Source organism: Pecten maximus, chromosome 6, assembly GCF_902652985.1.
Source record: "Pecten maximus chromosome 6, xPecMax1.1, whole genome shotgun sequence".
Lineage (NCBI taxonomy): Eukaryota > Metazoa > Mollusca > Bivalvia > Pectinida > Pectinidae > Pecten > Pecten maximus.
Window position 1 is genome coordinate 10829732 of NC_047020.1, and position 22036 is coordinate 10851767.

Consider the following 22036-nt stretch of genomic DNA (forward strand, 5'->3'; position numbering starts at 1 on the left):
TGGTACTGAGTTACACAGATAAGTAATTACGATAAAGAGGGGATGACACACAGTGGTACTGAGTTACACAGATAAGTAATTACGATAAAGAGGGGATGACACACAGTGGTACTGAGTTACACAGATAAGTAATTACGATAAAGAGGGGATGACACACAGTGGTAATGAGTTACATAAATAAGTAATTACGATAAAGAGGGGATGACACACAGTGGTAATGAGTTACATAAATAAGTAATTACGATAGAGAGGGGATGACACACAGTGGTAATGAGTTACATAAATAAGTAATTACGATAAAGAGGGGATGACACACAGTGGTACTGAGTTACATAAATAAGTAATTACGATAGAGAGGGGATGACACACAGTGGTACTGAGTTACACAGATAAGTAATTACGATAAAGAGGGGATGACACACAGTGGTAATGAGTTACATAAATAAGTAATTACGATAGAGAGGGGATGACACACAGTGGTAATGAGTTACATAAATAAGTAATTACGATAAAGAGGGGATGACACACAGTGGTACTGAGTTACACAGATTAGTAATTACGATAAAGAGGGGATGACACACAGTGGTACTGAGTTACACAGATAAGTAATTACGATAAAGAGGGGATGACACACAGTGGTACTGAGTTACACAGATAAGTAATTACGATAAAGAGGGGATGACACACAGTGGTAATGAGTTACATAAATAAGTAATTACGATAGAGAGGGGATGACACACAGTGGTAATGAGTTACATAAATAAGTAATTACGATAGAGAGGGGATGACACAGTGGTAATGAGTTACATAAAAAAGTAATTAGGATAGAGGGATGACACAGTGGTAATGAGTTACGTAAATAAGTAATTACGATAGAGAGGGATAGTGCACAGTGGTAATGAGTTACGTAAATAAGTAATTACGATAGAGAAGGGATAGCACACAGCGGTAATGAGTTACATAAATAAGTAATTAGGATAGAGGGATAACACACAGCGGTAATGAGTTACGTAAATAAGTAATTACGATAGAGAAGGGATAGCACACAGCGGTAATGAGTTACGTAAATAAGTAATTACGATAGAGAGGGATGACACACAGCAGTAATGACTTACGTAAATAAGTAATTACGATAGAGAGGAATAGCACACAGTGGTAATGAGCTACGTAAATAAGTAATTATAATAGAGAAGGGAGAGCACACTTACAATTGAGAAAGGTTAGCTGTAGAAGGACAGGACTATATATCTTTTATATTTACATATTATAAACATACATTAAATTCAGCTGTTGAATAGTTATCATATAAACTAGCAATAGTTAAAAAATAAATCCTACTGTTATGGATTAATTTTCCTCTTTCCCGTTTTCGACATGCTTTGTGATATTGTACCTTTGTGACAGCGACTGGAACACTTGTGGTTTTTACATCCAAGTAGTTTACCACAAGTTTGTTCACAGGAGGGACAGTTACCATCACAGCACTGAAACATACATAACATAACATACAGTTCTGGTCTTTACATATAAAATTCTATAATAGCAGATACATATAAAAGCCCTAGAGGTCTAGAGAAATGTTCAGTGAATTATTGTATCATTTTCAATAAAGTCCAAGTAAGAATAGTTATATCATAAAAATTTGATAGAATCCAGTAATGGGAAAGGCCAACACACCTACACCGGCAAAATACCTTCACATGAAATTCACATACACAGTAAAGATACATACCTTCCCCATACACTGATGTCTACCACCGATACAAACCTTCCTCTAACACTGATGTCGGCCACAGATACAAACCTTCCTCTAACACTGATGTCTACCACAGATACAAACATTCCCCTTACACTGATGTCTACAACAGATACAAACCTTCCTCTAACACTGATGTCTACCACAGATACATACCTCCCCTTACACTGATGTCTACAACAGATACAAACCTTCCTCTAACACTGATGTCTACCACAGATACAAACCTTCCTCTAACACTGATGTCTACCACAGATACAAACCTTCCTCTAACACTGATGTCTACCACAAATACATACCTTTCTCTTACATTGATGTCTGCCACAGTCTCTTCCGTTACTACATTTTGTGTCACACAGATACTCCTTGCAGCAAGGAATTTCTTTCTGCTTCTGCCCACATCGGCATTTCTTCTTAATCATCTGTCGACACTGTAAAGATAAATCACTTTTAGATCTCCGGTGTAATACAGTAATACTGAGTGTTATATGATATCACCAGTGTAATACAGTAATACTGACCACCAGTGTAATACAGTAAAACTGAGCGTTATATCAGCAGTGTAATAAAGTAATACTGACTGAATAAAAACCTGTGAGTAAGAACATACATTTCAGAATAAAGCCCCCCCCCCCAAAAAAAAAAAACAAAACAAAAACAAAAAAAACCCCACACCAACCTCACATATCCAATTTGAATATTTGTAACTCATACCTTATATCATCAATAAATCCGTTTACTTGAAATTTCAAAATATTCCCATATTCTAATAAATGTTTAGTTCATTATTTGATTACTGCTTAAAAGAACTTTTTTCCAGACAGTCCTTCTATGACAATACATACTGTTCCACATGGGCCTACATGACAGCGTTGTGAACAGTTGTGTATTCCACAGTCCAACATCTTACCACAGGTATCACCACAAGTTGGGACATCTTCTGTACATGGCAACATGTATTCTGCAATGTTGAACAGTTGTTTCATATTCATTCCTCCATTTTTAATCATTAATATTTCAATTTTCTAACAAATGATAACTTGCAGATAGCTACAGATGTTAACTTTCATGAAAGATCAATAAATATCTAATTGATAAGAAAGATATTTTAATTGTCAATGAAGTAAATATAAAACAGTATGTCAAATGACAAATATTTTAAGCGACACAGTCTTTTCAGCTTTTGTCTTCAGTTTTACCTGTCTTTTCACATGGACATGTCCTTGCCCCTGCCCTGGGACATGAACCACAAACATCTCCATGACAACTTCTTTCACAAACATGGCTTCCACAGTTCAGTCGTTTCCCACAAGCCTATTGAAGAGAGCATGGTGTTTTACCATTATCAACATATGACAGACATTTCAAGTGACCCATATGCCATGTCTGATTTGAGAGTCAGGACATTACAACACATGTGGTACAACACTGGTTCTACATATTCAACTCTGATACTGTATCCAATTAATGCTGACATTTACTGCTTCCTTACTCAATAATAAATACTTTTAGTAATTGCATTGGAAGGAGGCTCTTCAAAACTGTTCATTTCATTTCAATTGAAATAGAACAAGACCCTCATTTCTATATTGACTAATAACTGTTGTAAATCCTCTATAGTTCTCTCCTATACTAACTCCTGATCTAGAATATCCTGGTTTGTCTTCTACACTAAAACTCCTGATCTAGAATAACCAGGTTTGTCTTCTACACTAAACTACTGATCTAGAATATCCAGGTTTATCTTCTACACTAAATACTGATCTAGAATATCCAGGTTTGTCTCCTACACTAAAACTCCTGATCTAGAATAACTAGATTTGTCTCCAACACTAAAACTCCTGATCAAGAATACCCAGGTTTGTCTCCTACACTAAAACTCCTGATCTAGAATATCCAGGTTTGTCTCCTACACTAAAACTCCTGATCTAGAATATCCAGGTTTGTCTCCTACACTAAAACTCCTGATCTAGAATAACCAGGTTTGTCTTCTACACTAAAACTCCTGATCTAGAATATCCAGGTCTGTCTCCTACACTAAAACTCCTGATCTAGAATATCCAGGTTTGTCTCCTACACTAAAACTCCTGATCAAGAATATCCAGGTTTGTCTCCTACACTAAAACCCCTGATCTAGAATATCCAGGTTTGTCTCCTACACTAAATACTGATCTAGAATATCTAGGTTTCTACACTAAGACTCCTGATCTAGAATATCCAGGTTTGTCTTCTTCACTAAATACTGATCTAGAATATCCAGGTTTGTCTCCTACACTAAAACTCCTAATCTAGAATAACTAGATTTGTCTCCAACACTAACTCCTGATCTAGAATATCCAGGTTTGTCTTCTACACTAAATACTGATCTAGAATATCCAGGTTTGTCTCCTACACTAAAACTCCTAATCTAGAATAACTAGATTTGTCTCCTACACTAACTCCTGATCTAGAATATCCAGGTTTGTCTCCTACACTAAAACTCCTGATCTAGAATAACCAGGTTTGTCTCCTACACTAAAACTCCTGATCTAGAATATCCTGGTTTGTCTCCTACACAACTCCTGATCTAGAATATCCAGGTTTGTCTTCTACACTAAAACTCTTGATCTAGAATATCCAGGTTTGTCTTCTACACTAAAACTCTTGATCTAGAATATCCAGGTTTGTTTCCTCCATCCCAAAATATCCACAACAAATATTCTCTCTTTAGAACATCCACATGGTGACTCGTAACTACACAGTACACTCACTTCTTTGTCACTATGCCACCCAAACTTCCAGGTAAGCCACCCCAGCCTCCAGGTAAGCCACCCCAGCCTCCAGGTAAGCCACCCCAGCCTCCAGGTAAGCCACCCCAGTCTCCAGGTAAGCCACCCCAGCCTCCAGGTAAGCCACCCCAGTCTCCAGGTAAGCCACCCCAGCCTCCAGATAAGCCACCCCAACCTCCAGGTAAGCCACCCCAGTCTCCAGGTAAGCCACCCCAGCCTCCAGGTAAGCCACCCCAACCTCCAGGTAAGCCACCCTAGTCTCCAGGTAAGCCACCCCAGCCTCCAGATAAGCCACCCTAGTCTCCAGGTAAGCCACCCCCGCCTCCAGATAAGCCACCACAGCCTCCAGGTAAGCCACCCCAACCTCCAGGTAAGCCACCCCAGTCTCCAGGTAAGCAACCCCAACCTCCAGGTAAGCCACCCCAACCTCCAGGTAAGCCACCCCAGCCTCCAGGTAAGCCACCCCAACCTCCAGGTAAGCCACCCCAGCCTCCAGGTAAGCCACCCTAGTCTCCAGTTACCTGTGAAGCTAAGTTATTCCTACCTGTTGACACTGCCACTGCGGGGTAGCACATGGTCGTACTGATGTCAACTTTCCACAATGACATTTCTGTTCACTGGTTTTAGGACATGAGGCACACTCGCCTGTGAAATAAAAAAAATGAAATTGGCTATAAAGCAATAATCATGAAATTGGTATGATATATTGATAAGTATTTTTGGATGTGTTGTCTTCATATTAATTACCTTTAAATAAACCATGTAATTAATAAGAGACTATTGTGTCCTTTTTTATGTTTAAATACTATCCAATATAATTTCAACAATGATCGACGTAAAACAAGTCAGCTGAAAAGTCGAAAACGCTGTTCCACACACTCTCTCCCACATTTCAATTTCTGAAAGTTGACAGGTATAGAAAAGGTTATGTTTTGCGGTCACAAAGTAAAGTTATGATGCACACAATAATTTTCATATTATGATAGACTTCATACTACTTGATTAGTATTACTCTGTCTCTGACAGAACAACTCTTACCCGCATGACATGGCTGTTGACATTTATGCTGGCCACAAGTCAGAGTCTGGCCACAAGGCTGACCACAAGACCAGGTTTTAGCGCTACATCTTCGGACAACAGGTGCCTTCTTACCACAGTAACATGGCGTCCTGACTGTCTTAGGACATGGAGGACATGGACCTGCAAGAAAACAGAAAACAAAAAAAAATATGTATTTCCTGAAATTTGTGTTTTGAACATTTTGTTATTTTGTTTCATAGCAAGGGGTAAAGGATCTTATTAAGTGGATGCTACCGCCTCTATTTTTCAAGGATGGAATAAAATTTCAAAAAATACATACACATGAACAGACAGATGTGTCTACCTGACATTAATTGGATATCACATGAACAGACTGGTGTGTCTACCTGACATTACCTGGATATCACATGAACAGACAGGTGTGTCTACCTGACATTAATTGGATATCACATGAACAGACAGGTGTGTCTACCTGACATTACCTGGATACCACAAAAGCAGACAGGTGTGTCTACCTGACATTACCTGGATATCACATGAGCAGTCAGATGCGTCTACCTGACATTAATTGGATATCACATTACCTGGATGACAAAGAAGCAGACAGGTGTGTCCACATTCTGGTTTTAGCTGACGTCCACAGGTCTGACCACAGGAGTGAGGAACTAGCCAGGGGTCAAATTTGGGGTCCTCTTCCTTCCCACAAAAACACATGTAGCGAGTCGGACACTCGTAAGGCTTGTACTCCAACCGACACTTCGGACTGTAACAGTGAAATGCTATATGTACGCTAGAGCATTTTAGTCTTGTAGATTGAAACTTAACGTATTAGACCTGGACCTGTACCTGGTAAACTTTATGATACAGTGCTAATAACAAATACAACTATAGTATTTTACAGGAGTTACCGATACTACATCGCCGACAAAAGTAATTATGCTTGATTTAAAACAAGAATAGCCTGTGGTATGTTTATATACAAAACCAAACATAACATACTTTATCATCATCAAATATTTGAACTTCTCTTTTCTTCCTCGAAATTCAAAATTGATAAATGATTTATACATCCAGAGGAAAGTCCATCCTGCCGCAGCTTTATATTTCGCATGTATCTTCTGGTTTTGTAAGAGATCTTTTAAATTAATTTCGTTTATAGGGAGCTATATTTCTTTCATTTACCTGTTTATCATATACATTTCTATACAATCAGTGCCATTTTATGTACTTTGTGATTAGTTGATAAACTTCCAGCAATGTAGTATATTTAAACAAGAGGCCCATGGGGCCTGTATCGCTCACCTGGTTGGATTTGACCAAATGTCAAGATATTGTTCATGTTCAATTTGTTAATACACATACTCTCTAAGGGACTGAAATACCCTATGGATTATTTTTACAACCTAATTGTGTTTGAAGAAACTAAGTCCCTAAGGGTGGGGAAAGACCCTTGGGCCTATTTTTACATCAGAATTGTGTTTATCCCTTAATGTCCAGCGATGTTATACATAGTTATGGGATGGAGGGTCACAGTAACCATTTATGCAAAATCTGTTCCCCTTTCACCAAGGATGTTTCTGACCAATTCAAATTCGGTTCAAATCCATTTAAAACTTTATGACTAGGAGCGATATAAAGACAGATCTCTATTTCCCCTATTTGGCCCCACCCTTCAGGCCCCTTGGGGGTCAGAGTCAATAAACTTTCTTTCCCCTCTTCCCCCCAAGGATATTCCAGACCAAATTTGGTTCAAATCCATACATAACTTTATGATAAATAGCGATTCATAGGATAAACCCCTATTTTCCCTATTGGGCCCCGCCCCTAATGCCCCTGGGGGTTCAGAGTAAAAATTTATACAAACACGGTTCCCCTTCTCCCAAGGATGTTCCTGACCAAATTTGGTTCAAATTCATTCATAACTTTACGACTAGTAGCAATTTAAAGGATTAACCCCTATTTCCCCTCTTAGACTCCGCCCCTCAGGCCCCTGGGGGTTCAGAGTAAAATTTATACAAACTCTGTTCCCCTCCACCCAAGAATGTTCCTGGCCAAATTTGGTTCTAATTCATTCATAACTTTATGACTTGTAGCGATTTAAAGACTAATCTCTATTTCCCCTATTTGGCTCCGATCCTCAGGCCCCTGGGGGTTCAGAGTAAAAATGTATACAAACTCTGTTCCCCTTCTCCCAAGGATGTTCCTGACCAAATTTGGTTCTAATTCATTCATAACTTTATGACTAGTAGTGATTTAAAAGATTAACCCTATTTCCCCTATTTGGCCCGGCCCCTCAGGCCCCTGGGGGTTCAGAGTAAAATTTATACAAACTCTGTTCCCCTTCCCCCAAGGATGTTCCTGACCAAATCTAGTTAAAATCCATTAAAAACTTTATGACTAGTAGCGATTTAAAGACTAATCTCTATTTCCCCTATTTGGCCCCGCCCCTCAGGCCCCTGGGGGTTCAGACTAAAAATTTATACAAACTCTGTTCCCCTTCTTCCAAGAATGTTCCTGACCAAATTTAGTTCAAATTCATTCATAACTTTATGACTAGTAGCGATTTAAAGGATTAACCCTATTTACCCTATTGGGCCCCGCCCCTCAGGCCCCTGGGGGGGCCAGACCAACCGTTTATACAAAATTGGTTCCCCTTCACCCAAGGATGTTTCAGACCAAATATGGATCAAATCCCTTTATTCCTACGGAAGAAGAAGGATTTCAAAGAATTTGCTTTATTTCCCCTATTGGGCCCCACCCCTCAGGCCCCTGGGAGACCAGACCCACCGTTTATACAAAATTGGTTCCGCTTCACCCAAGGATATTTCAGACCAAACATGGATCAAATCCCTTCATTCCTGCAGAAGAAGAAGGATTTCAAAGAATTTGCTATATCTCCCCTATTGGGCCCCGCCCCTAAGGCCCCTGTGGGGTCAGACCCACCATTTATACAAAATTGGTTCTCCTTCACCCAAGGATGCTTCTGACCAAATATGAATCAAATCCCTTCATTTCTACAGAAGAAGAAGGATTTCAAAGAATTTGCTATATTTCCCATATTGGGCTCCGCCCCTAAGGCCCCTGGGAGGGCCAGACCCACTGTTTATACAAAATTGGTTCCCCTTCACCCAAGGATGCTTCAGACCAAATATGAATCAAATCCCTTCATTTCTACAGTAGAAGAAGGATTTCAAAGAATTTGCTATATCTCCCCTATTGGGCCCCGCCCCTAAGGCCCCTGGGAGGGCCAGACCCATTGTTTATACAAAATTGGTTCCCCTTCACCCAAGGATGCTTCAGACCAAATATGAATCAAATCCCTTCATTTCTACAGTAGAAGAAGGATTTCAAAGAATTTGCTATATCTCCCCTATTGGGCCCCGCCCCTCAGGCCCCTGGGGGCCAGACCCACGGTTTATACAAAATTGGTTCTCCTTCACCCAAGGATGCTTCAGACCAAATATGAATCAAATCCCTTCATTTCTACAGAAGAAGAAGGATTTCAAAGAATTTGCTATATCTCCCCTATTGGGCCCCGCGCCTAAGGCCCCTGGGAGGGCCAGACCCATTGTTTATACAAAATTGGTTCCCCTTCACCCAAGGATGCTTCAGAACAAATATGAATCAAATCCCTTCATTTCTACAGTAGAAGAAGGATTTTAAAGAATTTGCTATATCTCTCCTATTGGGCCCCGCCCCTAAGGCCCCTGGGGGGCCAGACACACGGTTTATACAAAATTGGTTCCCCTTCACCCAAGGATGCTTCAGACCAAATATGAATCAAATCCCTTTATTCCTACTGAAGAAGAAGGATTTCAAAGAATTTGCTTTATTTCCCCTATTGGGCCCCGCCCCTCAGGCCCCTGGGAGACCAGACCCACCGTTTATACAAAATTGGTTCCGCTTCACCCAAGGATGCTTCAGACCAAACATGGATCAAATCCCTTTATTCCTGCAGAAGAAAAAGGATTTTAAAGAATAAGCTATATTCCCCTATTGGGCCCCACCCCACAAGCCCCTGGGAGGGCCAGACCCATTGTTTATACAAAATTGGTTCCCCTTCACCCAAGGATGCTTCAGACCAAATATGAATCAAATCCCTTCATTTCTACAGAAGAAGAAGGATTTTAAAGAATTTGCTATATTTCCACTATTGGGCCCCACCTCTAAGGCCACTGGGGGGGCCAGACCCACCGTTTATACAAAATTGGTTCCCCTTCACCCAAGGATATTTCAGACCAAATATGGATCAAATCCCTTTATTCCTACAGAAGAAGAAGGATTTCAAAGAATTTACTATATCTACCCTATTGGGCCCCGCCCCTCAGGCCCCTGGGAGACCAGACCCACCGTTTATACAAAATTGGTTCCCCTTCACCCAAGGATATTTCAGACCAAACATGGATCAAATCCCTTCATTCCTGCAGAAGAAGAAGGATTTCAAAGAATTTGCTATATCTCCCCTATTGGGCCCCGCCCCTAAGGCCCCTGTGGGGTCAGACCCACCGTTTATACAAAATTGGTTCTCCTTCACCCAAGGATGCTTCCGACCAAATATGAATCAAATCCCTTCATTTCTACAGAAGAAGAAGGATTTTAAAGAATTTGCTATATTTCCCCTATTGGGCTCCGCCCCTAAGGCCCCTGGGAGGGCCAGACCCATTGTTTATACAAAATTGGTTCCCCTTCACCCAAGGATGCTTCAGACCAAATATGAATCAAATCCCTTCATTTCTACAGTAGAAGAAGGATTTCAAAGAATTTGCTATATCTCCCCTTTTGGGCCCCGCCCCTAAGGCCCCTGGGAGGGCCAGACCCACCGTTTATACAAAATTGGTTCCCCTTCACCCAAGGATGCTTCTGACCAAATATGAATCAAATCCCTTCATTTCTACAGAAGAAGAAGGATTTCAAAGAATTTGCTATATTTCCCAAATTGGGCTCCGCCCCTAAGGCCCCTGGGAGGGCCAGACCCATTGTTTATACAAAATTGGTTCCCCTTCACCCAAGGATGCTTCAGACCAAATATGAATCAAATCCCTTCATTTCTACAGTAGAAGAAGGATTTCAAAGAATTTGCTATATCTCCCCTTTTGGGCCCCGCCCCTAAGGCCCCTGGGAGGGCCAGACCCATTGTTTACACAAAATTGGTTCCCCTTCACCCAAGGATGCTTCAGACCAAATATGAATCAAATCCCTTCATTTCTACAGTAGAAGAAGGATTTCAAAGAATTTGCTATATCTCCCCTATTGGGCCCCGCCCCTCAGGCCCCTGGGGGGCCAGACCCACGGTTTATACAAAATTGGTTCTCCTTCACCCAAGGATGCTTCAGACCAAATATGAATCAAATCCCTTCATTTCTACAGAAGAAGAAGGATTTCAAAGAATTTGCTATATCTCCCCTATTGGGCCCCGCGCCTAAGGCCCCTGGGAGGGCCAGACCCATTGTTTATACAAAATTGGTTCCCCTTCACCCAAGGATGCTTCAGAACAAATATGAATCAAATCCCTTCATTTCTACAGTAGAAGAAGGATTTTAAAGAATTTGCTATATCTCTCCTATTGGGCCCCGCCCCTAAGGCCCCTGGAGGGCCAGACACACGGTTTATACAAAATTGGTTCCCCTTCACCCAAGGATGCTTCAGACCAAATATGAATCAAATCCCTTTATTCCTACGGAAGAAGAAGGATTTCAAAGAATTTGCTTTATTTCCCCTATTGGGCCCCGCCCCTCAGGCCCCTGGGAGACCAGACCCACCGTTTATACAAAATTGGTTCCGCTTCACCCAAGGATGCTTCAGACCAAACATGGATCAAATCCCTTTATTCCTGCAGAAGAAAAAGGATTTTAAAGAATAAGCTATATTCCCCTATTGGGCCCCACCCCACAAGCCCCTGGGAGGGCCAGACCCATTGTTTATACAAAATTGGTTCCCCTTCACCCAAGGATGCTTCAGACCAAATATGAATCAAATCCCTTCATTTCTACAGAAGAAGAAGGATTTTAAAGAATTTGCTATATTTCCACTATTGGGCCCCACCTCTAAGGCCACTGGGGGGGCCAGACCCACCGTTTATACAAAATTGGTTCCCCTTCACCCAAGGATATTTCAGACCAAATATGGATCAAATCCCTTTATTCCTACAGAAGAAGAAGGATTTCAAAGAATTTGCTATATCTACCCTATTGGGCCCCGCCCCTCAGGCCCCTGGGAGACCAGACCCACCGTTTATACAAAATTGGTTCCCCTTCACCCAAGGATATTTCAGACCAAACATGGATCAAATCCCTTCATTCCTGCAGAAGAAGAAGGATTTCAAAGAATTTGCTATATCTCCCCTATTGGGCCCCGCCCCTAAGGCCCCTGTGGGGTCAGACCCACCGTTTATACAAAATTGGTTCTCCTTCACCCAAGGATGCTTCTGACCAAATATGAATCAAATCCCTTCATTTCTACAGAAGAAGAAGGATTTTAAAGAATTTGCTATATTTCCCCTATTGGGCTCCGCCCCTAAGGCCCCTGGGAGGGCCAGACCCATTGTTTATACAAAATTGGTTCCCCTTCACCCAAGGATGCTTCAGACCAAATATGAATCAAATCCCTTCATTTCTACAGTAGAAGAAGGATTTCAAAGAATTTGCTATATCTCCCCTTTTGGGCCCCGCCCCTAAGGCCCCTGGGAGGGCCAGACCCACCGTTTATACAAAATTGGTTCCCCTTCACCCAAGGATGCTTCAGACCAAATATGAATCAAATCCCTTCATTTCTACAGTAGAAGAAGGATTTCAAAGAATTTGCTATATCTCCCCTATTGGGCCCCGCCCCTCAGGCCCCTGGGGGGCCAGACCCACGGTTTATACAAAATTGGTTCTCCTTCACCCAAGGATGCTTCCGACCAAATATGAATCAAATCCCTTCATTTCTACAGAAGAAGAAGGATTTTAAAGAATTTGCTATATTTCCCCTATTGGGCTCCGCCCCTAAGGCCCCTGGGAGGGCCAGACCCATTGTTTATACAAAATTGGTTCCCCTTCACCCAAGGATGCTTCAGACCAAATATGAATCAAATCCCTTCATTTCTACAGTAGAAGAAGGATTTCAAAGAATTTGCTATATCTCCCCTTTTGGGCCCCGCCCCTAAGGCCCCTGGGAGGGCCAGACCCATTGTTTATACAAAATTGGTTCCCCTTCACCCAAGGATGCTTCAGACCAAATATGAATCAAATCCCTTCATTTCTACAGTAGAAGAAGGATTTCAAAGAATTTGCTATATCTCCCCTATTGGGCCCCGCCCCTCAGGCCCCTGGGGGGCCAGACCCACGGTTTATACAAAATTGGTTCTCCTTCACCCAAGGATGCTTCAGACCAAATATGAATCAAATCCCTTCATTTCTACAGAAGAAGAAGAAGGATTTCAAAGAATTTGCTATATCTCCCCTATTGGGCCCCGCGCCTAAGGCCCCTGGGAGGGCCAGACCCATTGTTTATACAAAATTGGTTCCCCTTCACCCAAGGATTCTTCAAACTAAATATGAATCAAATCCCTTCATTTCTACAGTAGAAGAAGGATTTTAAAGAATTTGCTATATCTCCCCTATTGGGCCCCGCCCCTAAGGCCCCTGGGGGGCCAGACACACGGTTTATACAGGCCAGGTGAGCTAAAAATTGTGGCATGTGTTCGGATTGAATATAACCTTCTTTAATTTATGAAGCAACAAACAATGATTTTGTGTTAAATTTTGTTAGTTAGATACTGGTAGAATCACTTATTCTCTCATTCAGTACACACAACTCTACCAATAAACTGAAAAGTCGTAAATATTTCCTGTGGAGATATGATGACATGCATACATAGTCACCTGTAAATTTAAATAGAAAATGATATGGAGGAAATAGGGGCTGCGAGAACTCTACGAAAAAGACAGGTCTGTGCATGTCCTGGTGCTATGGGGATATCGTCCTGGTGCTATGGGGATACCGTCCTGGTGCTATGGGGATCTGTCCTGGTGCTATGGGGATACTGTCCTGGTGCTATGGGGATACCGTCTTTGAGCTATGGGGATACTGTCCTGGTGCTATGGGGATATCGTCCTGGTGCTATGGGGATACCGTCCTGGTGCTATGGGGATACCGTCCTGGTGCTATGGGGATATCGTCCTGGTGCTATGGGGATACCGTCCTGGTGCTATGGGGATACTGTCCTGGTGCTATGGGGATACCGTCCTGATACTATGGGGATACCGTCCTGGTGCTATGGGGATACCGTCCTGGTGCTATGGGGATACCGTCCTGGTGCTATGCGGATACCGTCCTGGTGCTATGGGGATACCGTCCTGATACTATGGGGATACCGTCCTGGTGCTATGGGGATATCGTCCTGGTGCTATGGGGATACCGTCCTGGTGCTATGGGGATACTGTCCTGGTGCTATGGGATACCGTCCTGATACTATGGGGATACCGTCCTGGTGCTATGGGGATACCGTCCTGGTGCTATGGGGATACCGTCCTGGTGGTATGGGGATACCGTCCTGGTGCTATGGGATACCGTCCTTGTGCTATGGGGATACCGTCCTGGTGCTATAGGGATACCGTCCTGGTGCTATGGGGATACCGTCCTGATACTATGGGGATACCGTCCTGGTGCTATGGGTATACCGTCCTGGTGCTATGGGGATACCGTCCTGGTGCTATGGGGATACCGTCCTGGTGCTATGGGGATACCGTCCTGGTGCTATGGGGATACCGTCCTGATACTATGGGGATACAGTCCTGGTGCTATGGGGATACCGTCCTGGTGCTATGGGGATACCGTCCTGGTGCTATGGGGATACCGTCCTGGTGCTATGGGGATACCGTCCTAGTGCTATGGGGATACCGTCCTGGTGCTATGGGGCTACCGTCCTGGTGCTATGGGGATACCGTCCTGGTGCTATGGGGATACTGTCCTGGTGCTATGGGGATACTGTCCTGGTGCTATGGGATACCGTCCTGGTGCTATGGGGATACCGTCCTGGTGCTATGGGGATACCGTCCTGGTGCTATGGGGATACCGTCCTGGTGCTATGGGGATACTGTCCTGGTGCTATGGGATACCGTCCTGGTGCTATGGGCTACCGTCCTGGTGCTATGGGGATACGGTCCTGGTGCTATAGGGATACTGTCCTTGTGCTATGGGGATATCGTCCTGGTGCTATGGGGCTACCGTCCTGGTGCTATGGGGATACCGTCCTGGTGCTATGGGGATACCGTCCTGGTGGTATGGGGATACCGTCCTGGTGCTATGGGATACCGTCCTTGTGCTATGGGATACCGTCCTGGTGCTATGGGGATACCGTCCTGGTGCTATGGGGATACCGTCCTGGTGCTATGGGGATACCGTCCTGGTGCTATGGGGATACGGTCCTGGTGCTATAGGGATACGGTCCTGGTGCTATGGGGATACCGTCCTGGTGCTATGGGGATCAGAGTCATTTCGTTGGTATACAGAAAACTTACCAGTACCATGGCAGATCCTTTGGTATGTTGTTATCGTCTGATCGATACATATGTTGGTACACACCTTCCTTCACCCACTTCTGTATACACTGCATGTGGAACATGGCACAACAGCCACTACAGTTCCATATCTGTAAACAAGGCACAGATTGTGTTGGTAATCTGGTCATGGTTGCTTTATATATAACTGATTGATAGATTTATGGAAAGTGACTAAATATTTACAACAAAGTTCTCAATTCAATCCGATTCTAGTATAAATTGACATAAATAAAATTATTTACACTGCAATAGAAACAAATACACCAGTTCAATATAAACCAACACACAAGGGTTTAGGAAATACATAACGAGTAATAACACTCACGGCTTCATTCTTCTTTATAGTCTCTATACAGACGAGGCAGGCTGACACCCCGGATCTGAAGGAATACATGAGATCCTCCTGGGCTTGGTGGATATCCTTCTCCTCATCACCTGTAGTCAGGGTAAACAACATAATATTACCTATAATCATACATCCTAACAACATTATATTACCTATAATCCTAACAACATTATATTACCAATAATCCTACATCCTAACAACATTATATTACCTATAATCCTAACAACATTATATTACCAATAATCCAACATCCTAACAACATTATATTACCTTTAATTCTACATCCTAACAACATTATATTACCTATAATCCTACATCCTAACAACATTATATTACCTATAATCCTACCATCATCATATAACCTGTAATCCTACGTCCTAACAACATTATATTACCAATAATCCTACGTCCTAACAACATATTACCTATAATCCTAACAACATTATATTACCAATAATCCTACGTCCTAACATTATATTACCTATAATCCTACGTCCTAACAACATCATATTACCTATAATCCTATGTCCTAACAACATTATATTACCTATAATCCTTCATCCTAACAACATTATATTACCTTTAATTCTACATCCTAACAACATTATATTACCTATAATCCTACGTCCTAACAACATTATATTACCTATAATCCTACATCCTAAAAACATCATATTACCTATAATCCTACGTCCTAACAACATTATATTACCTATAATCCTTCATCCTAACAACATTATATTACCTTTAATTCTACATCCTAACAACATTATATTACCTATAATCCTAACAACATTATATTACCAATAATCCTACATCCTAACAACATTATATTACCTATAATCCTAAGTCCTAAAAACATCATATTACCTATAATCCTACATCCTAACATCATCATATTACCTGTAATCCTACGTCCTAACAACATCATATTACCTATAATCCTACATCCTAACAACATTGTATTACCTATAATCCTATGTCCTAACAACATCATATTACCTATAATCCTACATCCTAACAACATCACATTACCTGTAATCCTACGTCCTAACAACATCATATTACCTATAATCCTACATCCTAACAACATTTTATTACCTATAATCCTATGTCCTAACAACATCATATTACCTATAATCCAAAGTCCTAACATTATATTACCTATAATCCTACATCCTAACAACATTATATTACCTGTAATTCTACATCCTAACAACATTATATTACCTATAATCCAACATCCTAACAACATTATATTACCTATAATCCTACATCCTAACAACATTATATTACCTTTAATTCTACATCCTAACAACATTATATTACCTATAATCCTACGTCCTAACAACATTATATTACCTATAATCCTACATCCTAAAAACATCATATTACCTATAATCCTACGTCCTAACAACATTATATTACCTATAATCCTTCATCCTAACAACATTATATTACCTTTAATTCTACATCCTAACAACATTATATTACCTATAATCCTAACAACATTATATTACCAATAATCCTACATCCTAACAACATTATATTACCTATAATCCTAAGTCCTAAAAACATCATATTACCTATAATCCTACATCCTAACATCATCATATTACCTGTAATCCTACGTCCTAACAACATCATATTACCTATAATCCTACATCCTAACAACATTGTATTACCTATAATCCTATGTCCTAACAACATCATATTACCTATAATCCTACATCCTAACAACATCACATTACCTGTAATCCTACGTCCTAACAACATCATATTACCTATAATCCTACATCCTAACAACATTTTATTACCTATAATCCTATGTCCTAACAACATCATATTACCTATAATCCAAAGTCCTAACATTATATTACCTATAATCCTACATCCTAACAACATTATATTACCTGTAATTCTACATCCGAACAACATTATATTACCTATAATCCAACATCCTAACAACATTATATTACCTATAATCCTACATCCTAACAACATTATATTACCTTTAATTCTACATCCTTACAACATTATATTACCAATAATCCTACATCCTAACAACATTATATTACCTATAATACTACATCCTAACATTATATTACCTTTAATCCTACATCCTAACAACATTATATTACCTATAATCCTGCATCCTAACAACATGTAATAATACAAAATAATAATGATTTAGATACACCTTCTTCACTGCTTAATAATGACTTAGCCTCTATTTCTGACTGGGCATATAGATGGCAAATTCTCTTCAATCGTAATAAAACAATAGCTATGAACTTCAGTCGTAGACAAAACATTGATTATCCACATCTTTTGTTTAATAATAATCTAATTGTACAAAATGAATCGCATAATCACTTAGGGCTAACCTTTAATAGTAAAGGAACATGGGCGAACCATATTTCTAATGTGTATCAAAAAGCTAACTCTAGATTAAGTTTACTTCGTGTATTAAAAAAATTAGTTGATAGGAAAACCTTGAAAACTTTATATACTTCATACATAAGACCAATATTAGAATATGCTGATGTAGTTTGGGACAATTGCACTCAAGCCGAATCTGATCTTCTTGAATCTATTCAACTGGAAGCCATGCGTATAATAACAGGTCTCAGAAGAGGTACTTCTCACCATATCTTATATAATGAAACTCAACTAGATCCTTTAAGTAAAAGAAGACAGAATCATAAACTTGTATTAATGTTCAAAATTATTAATAACTATACTCCATTGTATCTCTCTAATATTATACAACCATATTTAAATGTAAACAATATATACACCTTTAGAAATAACAGAGTATTTAATATACCACAGTCACGAACTAATAGCTACATGAAAAGTTTTTTTCCTTCAACTATGACTATGTGGAATTCACTTGATATTTCCATTAGAGACTCTATTACAATTTCTTCTTTTAAATGTAAGTTAAAAACTACTAATGATATAACTATTTCTGAACTTTTCATTAATTCTGCTCCCAGACAACTTAACATAATTTTATGCCAACTTAGAAATTTTAAAAGTGACCTTAATTATGATAAACATTTTGATCACCTGATTGATAACCCATCCTGTGTATGTGGTGCTCCTAGTGAAGAGTTAGTGCATTTTTTCTTTCAATGTCCCATGTATTCCAATTCTAGGCACCATATTCTATCCATCTACAACTTGTTAGGTTATATAAATCTTCAATGCCTAGTGTGTGGCATCATTAATGCTCCTGATCATTTAAATATCTCTATTCTATATCATGTAAACTTATATATTAAATCCTCAAAACGTTTTTCTGTGTATAAATAAGAAACTATATGTAATACTGTCTTTAGTAGTAATACAATTATATACATTTACTCAACTATTATAGCAAGTTTGTTATGTTAAATACTCATCCTTATAACATTCTAGTATGAAAGTATGAATGAATGTGTGTGAGTGAGTTATTGTTGTTTATTACATTACATATAACTTTTCATTTTAGGCTTGGTGGAAATATGTTGTGTCTTCACTTTATCAAATAATAGTTTTGTTTTCTTACTAAGTAATTTTGAATAGTAGTTATCTCTATAATTATAACACCTATTCTATTTAATTTCATGATGAACATATAATTCCTTACAGTAATCCCTTTTTGAATTAGATACTATACATGTAATGATATATAATTTCTGTAGAAATAATAAAGTGAAACATATCATCTTTCTACCAAGCCTAACCGGAAGTAATAGAAGAAGACTGATATAGGCATTGCGCCTGTTGTCTTATTCTTTTGACAATACTTTGTATTTATTTATATTTGTATTGTTAATAAAATATTTCTGAAATGAAATGAAATCCTAACAACATTATATTACCTATAATCCTAACAACATTATATTACCTGTAATCCTACATCCTAACAACATTATATTACCTTTAATCCTATGTCCTAACAACATTATATTACCTATAATCCTGCATCCTAACAACATTGTATAACCTGTAATCCTACATCCTTAGAACATTATATTACCTATAATCCTACATCCTAACAACATTATATTACCTATAATACTACATCCTAACATTATATTACCTTTAATCCTACGTCCTAGCAACATTATATTACCTATAATCCTACATCCTAACAACATTATATTACCTATAATCCTAAGTCCTAACATTATATTACCTATAATCCTACATCCTAACAACATTATATTACCTTTAATTCTACATCCTAACAACATTATATTACCTATAATCCTGCATCCTAACAACATTATATTACCTGTAATCCTACATCCTAAGAACATTATATTACCTATAATCCTACATCCTAACAACATTATATTGCCTATAATCCTAACAACATTATATTACCTATAATACTACATCCTAACATTATATTACCTTTAATCCTATGTCCTAGCAACATTATATTACCTATAATCCTACATCCTAACAACATCATATTACCTATAATCCTAAGTCCTAACATTATATTATCAATAATCCTACATCCTAACAACATTATATTACCTTTAATTCTACATCCTAACAACATTATATTACCTATAATCCTGCATCCTAACAACATTATATAACCTGTAATCCTACATCCTAAGAACATTATATTACCTATAATCCTACATCCTAACATTATATTACCTTTAATCCTACGTCCTAGCAACATTATATTACCTTTAATCCTACATCCTAACAACATCATATTACCTATAATCCTAAGTCCTAACATTATATTATCAATAATCCTACATCCTAACAACATTATATTACCTATAATACTACATCCTAACATTATATTACCTTTAATCCTACGTCCTAGCAACATTATATTACCTATAATCCTACATCCTAACAACATCATTTTACCTATAATCCTACGTCCTGTTAGTGTACACCCCTCACACACAAGTTTAACGTCATATAATGATGCCTTTATTCATCAGTAATATACATGTACCAATGTAGAAAAAGTTATGGATATATGACATACACAAGAAACCCACTCTGTACAGAGAAGGGAAAATTGGAGAACATCTGTCTGAAATCAGTGTAGAATAACAAATTAGATTTTGGCTCATAAATGGCATCTGTGTCTTTATTGAGCATTGCTTACACCTAAACTTTTATCACAGAAGCTGTCACCATAGGCAGTACCTACATCTTAACCCCCTCCCACTGGAATTCTTCTGTGGGCAAGTTATTGAAACTGTAAACACTTTACGAGCAAGCAGCTGTAATAAACATACCAATAGTGGAAGAGTAAGATTTGAAGACAGAAGAGAGGATGTTATTGCCGATGTCATCCTCTTCCTCTGAAGATTCCTCGCCATTAGACTGTGGCTGGTCCTCAAGGAACTGTTGTATGGCTTGTTGGTGCTGTACACTGGCCTGGCGAAACTTCTCATCGCTGTCAGCAGTTTTCTCTTCACTTTTGCCTCCTTTCACTTTACTGCTTTCTCCCTTCTTCCCACGGACATCTTGTTTTTTTCCACCAGTGTCACCCTTCTGGTCTATATAAACAAGAGGCCCAAAGGGCCATTATTTCTCACCTGATTGGATTTGACCAAAAGTCAAAATATATTCGTGTTCGTGTTATCAATAGCTTTATTTGCTGATGTCAAACAATGCTATATATGGTTATGAGGAAGAGATCTCAACAGCTTCAAAGATGCAATCCAGAAATGAACTGCACACTCCTAGGGGTGTGGCAAGACCCCAGGAATTGTTTTTACAGCATGATTGTTTTTAAAGAAACTAAGCCTCTTGGGGTGGGGAAAGACCCCTGAGCCTATTTTAACATCAGGATTAAATATTGTGTTTATCCCTCTATGCCAAACAATGCTGTATATGTTATAGGTTGGGGATCTAAACAGTGTCAAAGATTTAACAATAAAATGAAGTCCCTCAGGGTGGAGAGAGACCCCAAGGCCTATTTTTACATCATGATTATGCTATATATGGTTACAGGATGGGGATCTAAACAGTTTAAAAGAAATAACAAACAAACTAAGTCCCCTGGGGTACATAACAAGAGATCCCAGAGGGATCTTGGTGCCCACCATTGAATGATCTTTATAGGTTCTATGTCAGATTGATCTTCTCTCTACTTTTCCCTTCATTTTACTAATCTGTGCAAATTGAGACATCCCTCCAGTACTTTTCAAACAAGGGAGTCCTAGCTATATAAGAAATTTGAGATTTAACGATAATGGCTGTTTGTTTGCCAGGTTGTTTTCAGGACAGACTGGTCCAAAAATGCAATACAAGGGACCAAGGGGAACCTACTTATGAAATTTGAGAAAGATCCCTTCAGTACTTTGAGAAATAGAGATAACAAACTTCAATTGTCAAAATCCAAGATGGCTGCCTGTCGGCCATGTTGTTTTCAGATTGGTCTCAAAACGCAATATGCATAACTAGGCACCAAGGGAAACCTACATGTGAAATTTGAGAAAGATCCCTTCTGTACTTTTTCAGAAATAGCGACAACAAACTTCAATTGTCAAAATCCAAGATGGCTGTCTGTCGGCCATGTTTTTTCCCCGATTGGTCTCAA

General features: G+C 39.4%; 1 protein-coding gene across 2 annotated transcripts in view; it reads right to left on the reverse strand.

The window, feature by feature from the left end:
* The window catches only part of LOC117328942 (NF-X1-type zinc finger protein NFXL1-like), a 38087-nt gene that overhangs the window by 11723 nt on the left and 4328 nt on the right, over nucleotides 1-22036 (reverse strand). For both annotated transcript variants that reach the window (XR_004533081.1, XM_033886574.1), the window contains exons 3-12: nucleotides 20727-20990; nucleotides 15433-15542; nucleotides 15066-15196; nucleotides 6150-6328; nucleotides 5563-5724; nucleotides 5069-5169; nucleotides 2956-3070; nucleotides 2602-2717; nucleotides 2056-2187; nucleotides 1394-1484 (exon numbers count right to left, since the gene is read on the reverse strand). Coding sequence is in view for 1 of the 2 variants with exons in the window: in XM_033886574.1 (XP_033742465.1) it covers nucleotides 1394-1484; nucleotides 2056-2187; nucleotides 2602-2717; nucleotides 2956-3070; nucleotides 5069-5169; nucleotides 5563-5724; nucleotides 6150-6328; nucleotides 15066-15196; nucleotides 15433-15542; nucleotides 20727-20990 (1401 nt within the window). In the remaining variant the exon portion in view is untranslated. The remainder of the gene's footprint in view (nucleotides 1-1393; nucleotides 1485-2055; nucleotides 2188-2601; nucleotides 2718-2955; nucleotides 3071-5068; nucleotides 5170-5562; nucleotides 5725-6149; nucleotides 6329-15065; nucleotides 15197-15432; nucleotides 15543-20726; nucleotides 20991-22036) is intronic.